The 15469-nt window shown below is 32.8% G+C and overlaps 1 protein-coding gene across 1 annotated transcript; it reads left to right on the forward strand.

Annotated features, from left to right (window-relative positions):
- Positions 1-10258: 10258 nt before the first annotated feature.
- On the forward strand, positions 10259-15069 carry LOC144567956 (cyprosin-like). The gene is made up of 13 exons (XM_078318157.1): positions 10259-10357; positions 10468-10879; positions 11247-11307; positions 11457-11551; positions 11643-11755; positions 12116-12284; positions 12705-12744; positions 12863-12927; positions 13079-13192; positions 13920-14129; positions 14221-14340; positions 14547-14629; positions 14757-15069. The coding sequence occupies exons 2-13, from the start codon at positions 10478-10480 to the stop codon at positions 14839-14841; spliced, it is 1557 nt and encodes a 518-aa protein (XP_078174283.1). The 5' UTR covers positions 10259-10357; positions 10468-10477; the 3' UTR covers positions 14842-15069.
- Positions 15070-15469: the final 400 nt, after the last annotated feature.

Genomic DNA, 15469 nt, shown 5'->3' on the forward strand with positions numbered 1-15469 from the left:
TTGAGAACATTCCTCCAAAAAGCTGGCATCCTATAACTATACCCTTGCGACCCATATTTAGCTAGAATAATAGACTTCCACATCCCTACAACTGCAGGGTCATTATATCGGTACCACCATTTAGCTAATAAAGCTATATTAATAGTATGCAAGTTTAAAAGACCCAAACCCCCCTGCGACTTACTAGCACAAACTACTGACGATGAAACTAAAGAAATCTTTTTTCTAACTGAACTACCCCCATACCATAAAAACCTTCTCCTAAGTTTGTCAATATGCTTTCTAATTTGAACAGGCATTTTATACAGAGCAATCCAATATAAAGGAATGGCAGAAATTACTGCATTTAGTAATGTTACTCTACCCCCTATAGAAAGTAATTTACTTTTCCATCCTTGTAATTTTTTCTCAATTTTATCGATTAGGACATGCCAACATTCGACAGGAATAGATTTCCAATGCACAGGTACTCCTAAGTAAGTTATAGGTAATTGACTTATGGTGCAACCAAACCTATCCGCTAATCTCTTACTTTCTAACTCATTTAAATTCAGTGGTATCATAACACTCTTGTGATAATTAATTTTCAGACCAGTCATATTCTCAAAACCTGATAATAATAATTTAAGAGTTTCGACCATCTTGTCACTTGCTTCCAAAAACAATAAGGTATCATCTGCAAAATGCAGATTCAAGATATCCCCAACACCTACAAAATTACCCAAACCTTTAAGAAAACCTGCCATTTTAGCTTTTTGTAAAATTTTATGCAAAGCCTCAGCCACTATATCGAATAGAAAGGGAGATAGAGGATCCCCCTGTCGCAATCCTCTCTTGCAACTAAAGTATTCTCCCAAACAACCATTTACACTAATACACGTCCGACTACCTTGCAAAATATCAGAAATCCATCGTTAAATTTAGACCCAAAACCCCGAGCAAGTAAAGCTTCTTGTAGAAATTGCCAATTTATTAAATCATACGCCTTTTCAAAATCCAACTTAAAAAGGACACCTTTTGTTTTAGAGACTTGAACTTGATGTAATACCTCATTAGCACAAACCACATTATCCAAAATATACCTACCTTTGATAAAAGCAGTTTGAGTATCACTTATTAAAAAATCCATCACTTTTGCTAACCTATCAGCCAACAATTTGGTAATTAGTTTAAAACTGCAATTAATAAGACTAATAGGTCTATAATTAGAAATACAAGGAGCTATCTCCTTCTTAGGTATGAGACAAACATAAGCCATGTTCAATTTTGAAATATCTAGCTCATGAAAATAAAATGATGTAAAAACTTTGTATAAATCAGATTTAATGAAGTCCCAACTAGCTTGATAAAAGGCAAATGAAAACCCATCTGGTCCTGGAGCTTTAGAGGCATTGCAAGCAAAAACAGTTTCCCTAATTTCATCTAAAGAAAACATCTGATCTAAGTCAAAACATTGTGACTCACTCAACTTTTCAGATGCAACCCATAACCCCTCCTGCATAGATACATCTCTAGTATTACATGTTCCTAACAAGTTTTTATAGAAATTAGTCACATGACTTTTCACAGCTGCTGGATCACTAATGATTACCCCCTCATGTTCTAAAGTTAGAATAGTATTTTTTCTTCTTCTATTAGAGGCACATATATGAAAGAATTTTGTATTCAAATCACCCTCTAAAAACCAGGTCAACCTAGCTCTCTGTTGCCAATAAGATTCCTCTTCACTCATAATTTGCCTAAATTGCACTTGACACTCAGTCCATCTTTCCAATTCAGAATTACTCAAAAGCCTAGTTTCATTATTAAGTTCAAAAGCATCTATTTCCTCAAGTAAGCATGCTTTAACTCTTTTCTTTTCCCCTACTAAATTATAACTCCATCCTCGAATTTTTTGTCGCAACTTCTGAAGTTTAATTCTCCATTGATCTCCTATATTATTTAAAATTACTACCTCAGTCCACCATTGTTCTAACAATTCTATAAATCCTCGTTCACTCAACCAAGATCTATCAAATTTAAAATTATAGATTCTAGTACTACTCATACTACCTACCACCAACAATAAAGGGGAATGAATTATTGATTGTAGTGCATAAAAAATATAAATGTAAGATAAAATTTGCTTATTTATGTTTAATTTTTTTAAATACTACTTATTTATTCTTTTTATTATTGATTATTGTTGAAATGGTGTTTATTTATTTTTATAAAAAAAAATTGATTGAAAGCTCCAGAAGAGTTATTTTGTTATTACATGGAGGAATACAAATTTATATTGATGATGATGTATTATATTCTTGTAAGTCTCAAATAAATTTGTTAAGTTTTAAAAATATCCGCCGAAATGGATATCATATTGAGACAACTAATGAAAAAATATTGAATATATGAAAAACAATGCATATTGAAAATAAATTGCATATGTTTTTTCTCTGACTTGTACTACACATATATTAATGCAATTGAAACACATGTTATTGTAAACCAGAAGTTTACATACAATAATATGTTTATAGTTTGGCATGACCGGTTGGACCATTCCGGATCAATAGTGATGCGAAAAATAATAGAGAATTAATGTAAACATTCATCAAAGAACCAGAAGATTATTCAATCTGATGAATTTTTATGTGTTGGTTTTATTTCTAGAACGTATACAATATGATATTTGTGGAACAATATATCCAACATGTGAACCATTTGAATATTTTATGATTTTAATTGATGCATCAATAAGATGGTCACATGTATGTTTATTATCAAATCACAACCTGGCGTTTGCGAGATTACTTGCTCAATTGATTTGATTAAATAACATAATTTTATGATTATCCAATTATGAAAATACATCTAGAAAATGTCAGAATTAATATTGAACATCATGTAAATGTTCATATATAAAAAGAAGATATGATATTTTACATGCAATAAAACTAATTCACATCATGTCAACTAGCTATTATAAAGCTTCCCCTTATAATTGATTTTTGGTCACATACCTAATATTTCCCATATAAGAATTTTTGAATATGCGATATATGTTCTAATTGCTCCACCACAATGCACTAAAATGTGATATAAAAAAAAAGTTGGGAATTTATATTGATTTTGAATCTCCATATATAATAGAGTATCTAGAACCATTGATGGGAGATTTATTCATGGCTAATTTTGCCGGTTGTGATTTTGATGAATAAAAATTTCTAACCTTAGATGGAGAAAACTATCAGCTGGAAAAACATATATTAGTATGAATTATCATTGTCTTATTTTGATCCTCGTACTAAAGAATGTGAACTAAATGTTCAAAAGATAATTCATTTGCAAATGTTAGTGAATCAATTGCCAGACACATTCACAAACTCAAAGAACGTGACCAAATCACATGTACCAGCTGCTAATGCTCCAATTAAAGTCGGTGTCCCTGTTGGACAGACTAATTATAACACGCATGAAGCATGGAAAAGCAATCGGTTCCAAAGATTAAAAATATAAAAATCCTCGAAAAAGAAAAGGAGCAAATAATAAAAATGGTCAAGTCGAGAATATGATAATTTTAGATAAAACTCCAGAAGAGAATAAAATTATAAGTAATATTGGAGTTCCAGCAGAAACTCATGTATCTGAAATTCATGAAAATAAAGAGATCTCGATAAATTATATCATGAATGAAATAAGATGGAACCGAGATGAAATTGATATCAATAATATTTTTGTATATAATATAGCGCTAAACATAATAAATATTGAGGATCATGACTAGAAGTCTATTAAAGAATGTCGACAAAAGAATGATTTGCCAAAATAGAAAGGTGCAATTGAGGTAGATGTTAACTCTCTTGAAAAATGAGAAGTTTTTGGACCTGTAGTCTTTGTACCTCAAGGTATAAAACCAGTAGGATATAAATGAATATTTATGAGAAAATAAAATGAGAAAGGTGAAATTTTGAGGTATACTCATATGTGGTGGATGCAACAACTTTTTGATATATAATTAGTCTGGCAGTCCATGAAGGACTTAATTTGCACCTAATGGATATTGCTACAGCCTATTTAAATGGCTCGCTTGATAATGATATTTATATGAAAATCTCTGAAAGATTTAAGATGCCTGAAGCATGTAATTTAGGTTCTCGAGAACATTATTCAGTTAAATTGAATAAATTTGTATATCGATTAAAGCAATATGGACGCATATGCTGTAATCATTTAAGTGAATATTTATTGAAACATGGATATAAGAATGATACGACCTGTCCATGTATTTTCATGAAAAGATATAGAAATGATTTTATTATAACTGCAGTTTATGTTGACGATCTAAGTATCATTGGAACTACTGAAGAGCTTCCAAAAGAATAAATTATTTAAATGAAGAATTTGAGATGAAAGATCTTGGAAGAACAAAGTTCTGCATTGGATTGCAAATTGAACATTTAAAAATGATATATTTATGCATCAAGAAAATTATATTGCAAGAGTGCTGAAATAATTTTATATGGATAAATAATATTCATTAAGCAATCCGATGGTTGTAAGATCATTAGATGTGAATAAAGATCATTTAGACCTCGAGAAAATGATGAAGAACTATTTGGTCCTGAAGTATCATATCTTAGTGCAATATGAGCACTTATCTTGATGAGCATTCAATACATGATATATCATTTATAGTAAATTTATTAGCAAGATATAGTTCTTCTCTCACGCGAAGATATTGACATATAATTAAACATATATTTCGCTACCTATGAGAAAATTTAGCAATACACAAAAGCAAGTCAAGTATGTGTTTGGTTAAGATCTGTGATTTAACACATTTGTCAGACATGTAGATTGTCTTTTAGAGAAATGATCTCGAAGATCATATATGAATATAATATTATATGTATTGCTCAATGAAATGAATGATACATTAAAGGAGATAGAACAAAACATATTTCACCAAAATTCTTTTTCACATATGATCTCTAAAAGAATAATGTTATTAATGTTTAGAAAATTCGTTCAAGTGAAAAATTCAACAGATTTATTCACTAAGGCACTCCCTACTGCAATATTCAAAAAGCTAGTTCATAATATTGGAGTTCGCCGACTTAAAGATCTTGATTGATGCTGTCATGAGGGGGAGTTAATATGCATTATATTTTCCTTAACCATGGTTTTTTCCACTGGGTTTTCCTGGTAAGGCTATAGCTGCGTATTTAGAAGAATATTGTACTATTTTTCCTTCACTAGGTTTTTATCCCATAGGGTTTTTCCTAGTAAGGTTTTAATGAGGTATATTCTTATATAATTGACATCCAAGGGTGAGTGTTATGAATATATATTAAATGTGTGGATGTCATTCATTTTGTAACTCCCATATTAATCCTCAATTTATTTTCCCACTACTCCATGCATATTGATCCCCACTACTATTGGAATTCATTTCTCCATTTATTATTTGTATGGCTTTCATTTACAATTTGTAGCCTATAAATAAAGGCTTTATAATCTTGTATTGTACACACATATGAGAAATATATAAATAAAGAGATTGTCATATTTTCCTCTCTATTTTGTTTATTCATCTTATGCTTGTTTGTATTATTTTATAACATGGAGAAAAAAAAATCAAGTCTAAATATGTATAAAAGGAACTAAATTAGATATTGGAAATTAAGATGCGGGGACGATAGAATGAATGAAGAGAAACTATATAATTACTTTAATTTTATATCGATGGATATGCACACGACACACAAAAGATAAAAATCACTCCGTCAAGTAAAATTTGTGATTAAGAAATTCTAGAGGGGCTATTGTAAAAAAATCGCACTTAAGAATCAACAAATCGCAACTGCTTAATATAAACCTCATAGTATAACCTAAAACATTAAGAAAAAATAATTTATCTGTCAACAAATTAACTACGTACGTATAAGTACTTATACATGTATACCATAAATTAATAATAATAATAATAATAACAACAACAACAACAATAAAATTTAATACTTCAATAACATAGTACAATATTAATACATATATACAATAATATATGAATCTAAAGGGAAAAAATAATAGCTCTTAATAAAGAAAAAACAAAAACAAAATGAATACACTCTTCTCCTCCACGAGACGCTGAGACGCATATACATAAACACAGATTTTCTTGCGTGTGTGGATGTGTGTTTTGGAGGGATATATTAACGAAGCAACCTGCCAACAAGTATTTTGTAATATTTATGCCTGTTAGAAACCGTTTGATTCATTTCATAATTCGTGTACCGCTTTTTATACAGATTAAGTTTGACTAATACCACATTATTATATACTTTTCGAATAACTAGTATACGGAAATAAATCTGTTACAATGAGTAAATAGTAACCCTACAATTTTTTTTTTTAATCTAACCTTCTATTTTTTTAGAGAACAAATCTCAAAACAATTTTTTCAGAACTTTTATATGCACATATTTTGAAATAATTTAATGGTTGAATTCAGAAAAGAAGGAATGGTAGAGTTACTATTCACTCATAAAGGATCGTCGCAGATTTATTTCCACTGGCATAGTGGCATACACATATTTGGAACAGGTTTTGGATTTTGGATGTACCCAATATGACCCACACCGACCTCTCTGCTTGCTACTCACGCTCTGCAACCCATCATCATCATGAATTAATGGAAATAAATCTGCTGCGATTCCAAAGGATTGCAGGGACCTGCGATTCTAATCTCAACCGTTTATATATTTTGAGATTCGTGCACAAAAATAATATCCTTTTGAGATTAGTATATTCCAATAAATGAATGGTTGAAATTGGAATCGCAGAGTCTTGCGATCCTTTAGAATCGCAGCAGATTTGCTTCCTGAATTAATGCATCACGATCACGTCGCACTCCTACCACATTACTAGGCCTCTTCAATAAAACAAAAAGAAATACATCAACTTTACTGGTCCCGGCCTCATCATCTAGCTTTTACGTGGGACAGTGTAGAATGCATATTCTCTGCATTAACTAAAAAAGAAATTGTTTGAGTTAATGAATCTCAACCATCTGATTTTAAACATAGCTAATTCGATTTCTGCTTATGATATAGGAGGTCCTTTAATATTAGTGCAGATTTAATCTGTACGAATCATAAAACAAATTGGATGATCAATACTCATTAACTCAAAAGATTCTCTTTGGCCCCGTTCGGCTAGGGCCTCCTTAAGGCTAAATGAGCCTCATTTAGCTTCCTTAGCCACTTAATCTTGCCGAACACCGGTTCCTTAGCGCGGATTAAGACAACCTCCTTTAGCCTCCTTTTGCCCGGATCTTAATCCCCTGCCCGTTCCTTAAGGCACCTCCCCCCCCTTCCTTTAGCTTACCGAACAACCCCTCCTTAGCACGGATTATTATTTAATCCACCATGTGTTGCCGAACGGGACCTTTGAGTTAGTGCAGAGGATACGAATTCGGACAGTGTAGGCCTAACAGCCGCTTGCCCATGTTTGTGCAATATAGCAATGCGAGTCATGTGATTAATTTTATGTTTAGCAACAAGGGTAGGATTGATCTTGTTGGGTTGTGAGTTGAAGTTATAATAAAAATAAGTGTTTACGCTTAATTCAAAGTAAGATGACAAAAGTTATTTTTATTTGATTGAGACTTATAGTTAATTCACGACTTAAAACTATTATTATTTAGATTAGTTTTAATATGAGAGAGAAAATAAATGCATAATAATATTATGAAGTTTGGGTAGGTGAGTTAGATTATGACAATATAAATAGTTTTCATTCTATATTATCTGTTAGACTTTATTCTTGTGTGGCATCATAAATGCGGAATTAAGTACTTATTTTGCAAGTTATGTTACAACCAAATAAGACTTAAAAGGCTTAATCTATTGGTAGAGACTTAAGAAGTTCAGTCTGGGGGGTAGAGATGCCTTAAGACTCAAGTGTAGATTAAGATTTTAGATAAAATGAAGCTAAAAGAAATGACGTGATTAAGAAAACCAAAAGAAGTTTAAACAGTCCGAATTATGAAATGAACGTCAAATTATTCGGTTGACCGAACTTTGACTGAATTAAATCAGAATAATTCGCAAATTATTCAAATTTTACTAGAATTTTTGCCAGAACATTTTTTTTTGCTCTCTTGCAGAACTGAGATCTCTTATCTGAATAATTCTCGAATTATATCCGAATTATTCCCAATTCACGAATTTTTAACCTCGCCAAACTAAACCAAATAATTCATTTGTCACCATGGTTCGGACTAATATGCCCTATACTATCATAGCCTCACTTTTTTTTTGGAAATTTATATGAGATTTGAAATAAATATTTCATGTTGTGTACCATAAATGTAAATTTCCCACCACCATTCATTAATATTCGACCTGTCTCCGCACCCGAATAATTGAGCCACATCATGACAACGATTCTTAGACCACCCAAGTCCTTTTCTTGTCCTGATTTTATCATTATATTTTCTTTCTTTTTTTGGACTATTAATGGCCATGGTAAGTTAAAAACCCAACGGTATAGTTACCTTTTTAGAGATGTCTAGCTTAATTAAGCATACTCACGTTTTAAATGTTTAAAATGGATATGAGGTGGCCTATCCGTACCGTATATTGGTTATACTGTAGGGTGGCAAAAAAGCTTGTAAAGTAACAAAAAAAAAAAAAAAAACCTCATAGTTCATGGTTCGATCGTGACTCGCACCTGACTCGCTTGCTAACAGCTCGTTCGTTATTGGGTTGTGCTGTTAACGAGTCAGCTCGCTATTACCTTGATTCATAATTAACGAGTTCAAGCGGGGACGTAGCTTGCTTGTCAGCTTATATCAGCTAGCTCAACTAGGTATTAATTTATGAATTTGTATAAATTTGTGGGTATTTTATGCTGTCTAGCTCGTGATCAGCTCGTTCATAACTCGGACGAACCAGCTCAAAATGAATTCAAGCTAGATCCAGCTCGTTGCCACCCACTTATACATCAACGTATCTGTACTCATCTTTTTAGCATTATGAAAGAATTATCTTATAAAAAAAAAGATTTATCAGAGTTGCCAACAACCGGTGATTTTAGAAAATGTTTCATACTTACATAGAATAAGAAAACCTGTTAATTATCCAGCGCTCATAGTAGGGTCCCTACTATCAATTCCAAATCCATTTTAAACATTAAAAATGTTTAAAATGTTTCATACTCAGGGAAGTTACCACTTACCAGCAACTTTCAATTTACGGAAATAAATCTGCTACGATCCTAAGGGATTGTAGGGTCCCTACAATTACAAATCCAACCTTTCATTTTTTGAGTTGTTCATTTGTTTTGAGATTCGTGCATAAAAATAATTTGTATAGAGATTCGTACAACTCAAGAACTGAAAGGTTGAATTTTGAATTGTAGGGACCCTACAGTCCCTTGGGATCGTAGCAGATTTATTTCCGTAAATTGATAGTAGCTGACTAGCAGCCAGGTAACTTCCCTGAGTAAATTTTTCTCTTGGATTCAGTGAATTTTTACCATTTCTGAATAACAATGAACCTGGCGTTTGCATTTGATAACCGTCTCTCTCCCTATCTCAGTTCATTAATACGCTGTTTTCTGGTTCAACAAAAACATGAATGGAACTCGGAAGAAGTCGCTCAAAACAAAATATCCCTGTTCAATGTTCATCGTCAACATCCAAATGATTCTCACTATCAAATAGACCCGGTGTTTTCTTTATCTCACTGACAGGCAGAACATTAAATCAGAGTTCGTCTCTACGAGTGAACGGTTAAGTTGTGGACCGGGTTCCTGGAGAGTTTATCCGTACAATCTCGCAGCATCATCTCTTTTTTTTAAGAGAGGGTTCAAATGCCTTCATTTTTTGTGCCTCCACCATGCCTCCATTTTTTAAAATTTTAATAATTCAAAATTTAAAACTTAAAAGTCAAAATAAAACCGTTGGATATAATCTACATCATTTTATTTATGCATGTGCAAAAAATTATTACATTTCAATTTTATTTTGATTGTCATTAAGAGCTTGTAAAAAATGCACTAATGAGGATGATTTATAGACGTTGATTTTTGAACTTATTGATTAACGTAAAATCAAAATTGAAATGTGATAATTTTTTATGAGCACATAGAGAAAATAATATAGATCACATCTAACGGTTTTATTTTGACTTTTAAGTTTTAAATTTTGAGTTATTAAAGTTTTAAAAAATAGAGGCATGATGGAGGCACAAAAAATAGAGGCATTTGAACCCTCCTCTTTTTTTAATGCCCTTTCTGCTTTTGCCTTTACCCAATCATTTCCTTCACAAACTTTCTGATCTCTTTCGTCTGATCGTCTCATCTCCTTCAGGTATTCTTTCTCTGTTATCCTCTGTGTAACTTCACTTATTTTTGGAAAAGCTCTTTTTTTTTTTTCCTCTAGTACCACCTTCTAACAATGCAGGTTCTTTAACTGAGCAGTTACGAATCCATGGCGAATCGAGCGAAGTTCTTTCTTCCAGTAGCACTTTTGCTGATCTCTGTTGCGATCGCACCAGTATCAGCCTCGGATGGTCTCCGCCGGGTTGGGCTCAAGAAACGAGTTCTGAACCGCGACAGCCTGGTCGCTTCGCGCCTTGCGTTCAATGAGGAAGGAACTGTTGCGCACGCGGCGAGGAAGTTCGGTCTGTCGCGAGGCTACCTTGAACCCGAGCCGGTTGGACCGGTCGGACCTGGAGAGGACAGCGCCGGAGACATAATCGATCTCAAAAATTACATGAACGCACAGTATTTTGGTGAGATCGGTGTCGGATCGCCGGCTCAGAACTTCACGGTGATTTTTGACACTGGTAGCTCCAATCTGTGGGTGCCATCCGCCAAGTGCTATTTCTCTGTAAGCGTTTATTCTTGTTGCTTGAAAATCTCATGCCTGTAAAATTAAAACTCTTATTCTGAATTTGACTGATTTTGGTAGCTCTTCCTTTGAAATTAAATTGTTATCTTTTGGCAATAAAGGTTTTTGTGTCTCATCAAAGGAAATAACTGGTAGTAGGTAGTCTTCGGTGGTTCAGTTACAAATGAGGAAAAAACACTCTACAAAGGTTGCCAATATATATATAAACTGAATTTCAGGCTTGGGTCATTTGTGACATAGTCATCTAGAATTGCAAAAGAATTCTTAGTTCTGAATTTAACTATTTACTCATTTGATGGAATAGTTGACTAACAAATAATAATGTATATTTTGTTTTGTTTTTTAGGTTGCTTGCTACTTCCATTCCAAGTACAAGTCAAGCCAATCCAGCACTTACAAGAAGAATGGTTTAGTCTCTACTCTCTATCTACTTGAATTAGTTTTTTGTTTGTCTAATTCTTGCAGTCATACATGGTTTGCCTATCTATTTGTTCCTTCAAATATCTGAATGTTGCTTTCTTCTCTCTCTCTCTCTATATATATATCACCTTATTAGGTCAAACTGCTAGCATTCGCTACGGAACTGGGGCTATTTCTGGTTTCTACAGTGAAGACCAAATTACAATTGGTGATCTCGTAGTCAATGATCAGGTTTTTTTTTGTCTTCTTCCTCTTCATGAAGTTTTACCTTTTTCCTTTCACTAATATTCTGAGTCTCTTTAATAATGATAATAAATTTCAGGCCTTCATTGAAGCCACTAGGGAACCTAGTGTGACATTCTTGGTTGCAAAATTCGATGGAATTCTTGGTCTCGGTTTTCAGGAGATTTCAGTTGGAAATTCCACACCTGTCTGGTATTATTAAATCCTAATGTGTTAATTCATAGAATAGGAAAGAGTTAAATAAAATGAAGCATCTGTCAGTAAATATAACTTAGTGGTACGATAGTTGATTTACAGTTAAGGAAAGTTTTTACGTAAAATGGAGCACTTGTAAGTAAAGTTTCCATGTGGCACAGATTTTCCTGTTAAGAAAATGCCCTCTTGGAGAACTCCAATGAACCTAGAGATGTAAAACATAAAAAATAGTGGTGTACTGTGTACTAAACAAGGAATGAAGGATTTAAAATGTATCTTTATATTCATTGTAAGTTTTAATATCAGCAATGCATAATAAATAATTTAGGGCTAACAATAGTTTTAACTCAAAAACAGGTACAATATGGTGAGCCAAAACCTGATAAAGGAACCAGTGTTTTCCTTCTGGTTTAACCGTAAATCAGGGGATGGAGAAGGTGGTGAAGTTGTATTTGGTGGGGTAGACAGAAATCATTTCAAGGGAGAACATACCTATGTGCCTGTCACATCGAAAGGTTATTGGCAGGTTAAACTCACAAACCCTTTTTCTGTTTAATTTTTGTTAGATATATTTTTACATGAGCTGTTAATTTGTTTCATGCTCTACATAACTCTGTTATATACAGTAAGTGCAGCTTTTGGTGCAGGTAGCAAGTATCTCCAGTGTTGCATCTCAGTAAGATAATAAAAGAGGACACATCTAACTATTTAAAGATATACATATAAATGATGAATGCTTCTAGAGGGAGATAATCTTTTCGATTTAAATACAATTATACCGAACTAATCTGCTGAGATAAATGGCATCATGAAATAAGTATATTAGAAAGAAAGAAAAAAAAAAAGACGAAACAAGTAACATCTGCATGTAACTTTCAAGTAGAGCTTATTTACCATACTAAATTTAAACTGCAACTTCTAATAATTTACTGTACTCCTTGTGCAGTTTGATATGGGGGACATTCTAGTTGGCAAACAATCAACTGGTACGAACAAACATTTGCTATTCCACTAGAATTAATATTTTTTACAACTTTTGATCTCAAACTTTGGTGTAAACCGATTTTTTTCATTATTATTTACTCATGCAGCTGATAATTTCAGGTTTCTGTGCCAATGGTTGTGCTGCCATTGCTGATTCTGGGACTTCTTTGATTGCGGGTCCCACAGTATGTGCCTTTACTTCATCATTCAAATTTCTTTTTGCAAAATTTAACAGAAGAAAAGTATACTGCAAAAGTAAAAAAAATACTAAGTGGTGGATATGTAATGAATCATGGAATAAACTAAGAACTATCCTCTTTGGTGTTTGTATTGCAGAGTGTTATTGCAGAAATAAACCAACAGATTGGAGCTGCTGGTGTACTTAGCGAGCAGTGCAAGGCTGTAGCTGCACAATATGGTGAAATGATTATTGAAAAGCTTATTGCAAAGGTATATATCTACCTTCTCTTACAATAAAGCAGTTTGGTTGGTGATTTTATTTGTACATAAAATAATTTACCATGGTTCTAAAGGATTATCCATTGTTTCTCACATGTGCAAATCACACTTGCAATTTCTTCTTTTGTCTTATCTAATATATGTCAGTAAAACTAAGAAGATATTAATGTTGAGATTTATGAGATTTATGTATGTTTATGCATTATATGAAACTATAGGGACTGTTTGGTAAGATAGGAATTATAGAATAGTTGAGGGTGTTGAATGCAAATGTAACGCCTATTTAGGCCCAAACGAACAATGGAATCAACAACTTTCGTTTTCAATTATTAAAAACAGTTGTCGAGCTCTAAATAGAAATTAAGTTAATTTTAATTTCTAAACCTCTGCACTCCTGCAATTAGCTTTTAATTTCTTTTAGTGGTCATGTCAGCAATTATTACTATGGAAGAGAGAATGAGATCTAAATTAGAAATTTGTGTTACATCCCAGAAATTAGAATAGAAAAACCACGCGTGCTTTTAGAAATATAAAAGAAATCCCAATGTAGATGCTTTAAGTCTTGTGTGTGTTAGTTGCAAGTACAAACTTAAATGGATGGTCATAGCAAAGATGATAATATATTGGATTAATTTGGAATTTTTTTTTTCTAAAATAATAGTGTTAGTTTGTTACTGTTAGAAAATTTATTGCACTTCCATCATTTTCTTATAAGCAGGAAGACCCGGCAAAGGTGTGCTCGAGCATTGGGGTTTGTTCTTTTGATGGGTACCGTGGTGTCAAAGCAGGAATTAGGAGTGTGGTCGACAGAGCAACGACAGGTGTTACTGATGCCATGTGTACCTACTGCGAATTGGCGGTGACATGGATGGAAAACCAGATCAGTCAGAACAAATCTGTCGAGCAAATAATCAACTATGTTGACAAGGTGAAGTTTTGGTTCCAATTATATACATTATCTGGTGTATATTAATTTTTTAATTTTCTTTGTTGTTTTAATTCTTTTTTTCCTTTTTCAGTTGTGCGAGCGGTTGCCTAGCCCCATGGGCGAATCAGCTGTCGACTGTGATAGTGTTTCCTCCATGCCAAATGTTTCTTTCACCATTGGTGGTAAAAATTTTGAGTTGACACCTGAGCAGGTAATTACATCAGGGAAATATGTCTTATTACTGTTGCTACTATAATTATTTCTCATTTGATATTGTCTTATTACATCACCCTTATAAAGTAGATATTGTTGATATTGTCTTATGTTACCAGTTGTTGGCTTTTGTCTGCCTTTACATGTAAAACAATTTTGTTTAACTAAATTGGGATAATATATATTTTTTTTCTTTATATACAGTATGTTCTTGAGGTCACTCAAGGAGGGACATCTCAATGCATCAGTGGATTCATAGCTTTGGATGTGCCTCAGGGACCTCTCTGGTAAACTCTTGTGATAAGTTCTATTTTTATTTTTATTTTAAGGTACATTTGGTTTTCCAATCAAGTTTAATTTTCACGGAGTTTTCGTATTCATGTTTTTTGTTTTATTTTTTTTCCTATGGCACAGGATTCTAGGCGACGTGTTTATGGGTGCATATCACACTGTGTTCGACTATGGAAATCTCAGGGTCGGATTTGCTGAAGCAGCTTAATTAGTAACTACTAGCTCCTAAAGTTCGTTCTCTAGTAATTTTATAATATGTTTAGTAGTTAACACTATATGTATATATAGCTGCAATGCAGCATCTAGCTCTCGTCGTAGTACCTTCTATTATGTTACTTACTGATATATGGTCGATTGTTTGTCATATAACTTAGTATGCTATAGTCATGTTGTGGTAGTTTGGTCTTTGGTAATATATTATCTTTGTTTTACTCAAGTTTATATTACATAATTTTCACAATATTGATGAGATGAACGATAGAAGAACAGGGAATTGGACATGTAAATACTAACTGCAATCAAAAGGGGTAGGGTATTCAGCAATTACAAAGTACGAAATTAAATTTGAATTTTGTGGAAAATTAAAATTTTATATGGTTAATACTTTTTAAACAAACAAATGAAATGGCGTGCTAGGAACGGTTGACTAACCCCAAGCTAAAACCCGAAATTTTTATTAATAGGAATTAAATTAAATAAATATCAATAGAGAACGGTTTTGATTTTTTTTTTTTGAGATATAGGAAAAATGTGATAGATTATCATAATCAGAATTAGTGCTAATTAATCCCCTTGTCAACTAATTGAATTGTGCAGGAAAAAAATCAGAAAAAACT

Source organism: Carex rostrata, chromosome 17 (genome assembly GCF_964058835.1).
Source record: "Carex rostrata chromosome 17, lpCarRost1.2, whole genome shotgun sequence".
NCBI lineage: Eukaryota > Viridiplantae > Streptophyta > Magnoliopsida > Poales > Cyperaceae > Carex > Carex rostrata.

What these genes read in the sequence shown, in the direction of transcription:
- LOC144567956 (XM_078318157.1), top strand. Translation starts at nt 10,478, where the DNA reads ATGGCGAATCGAGCGAAGTTCTTTCTTCCAGTAGCACTTTTGCTGATC. An exon ending in CAGCACTTACAAGAAGAATG is followed by an intron (nt 11,308 to 11,456) that starts GTTTAGTCTCTA and finishes TCACCTTATTAG; the next exon opens with GTCAAACTGCTAGCATTCGC. An exon ending in AGTTGGCAAACAATCAACTG is followed by an intron (nt 12,745 to 12,862) that starts GTACGAACAAAC and finishes TGATAATTTCAG; the next exon opens with GTTTCTGTGCCAATGGTTGT.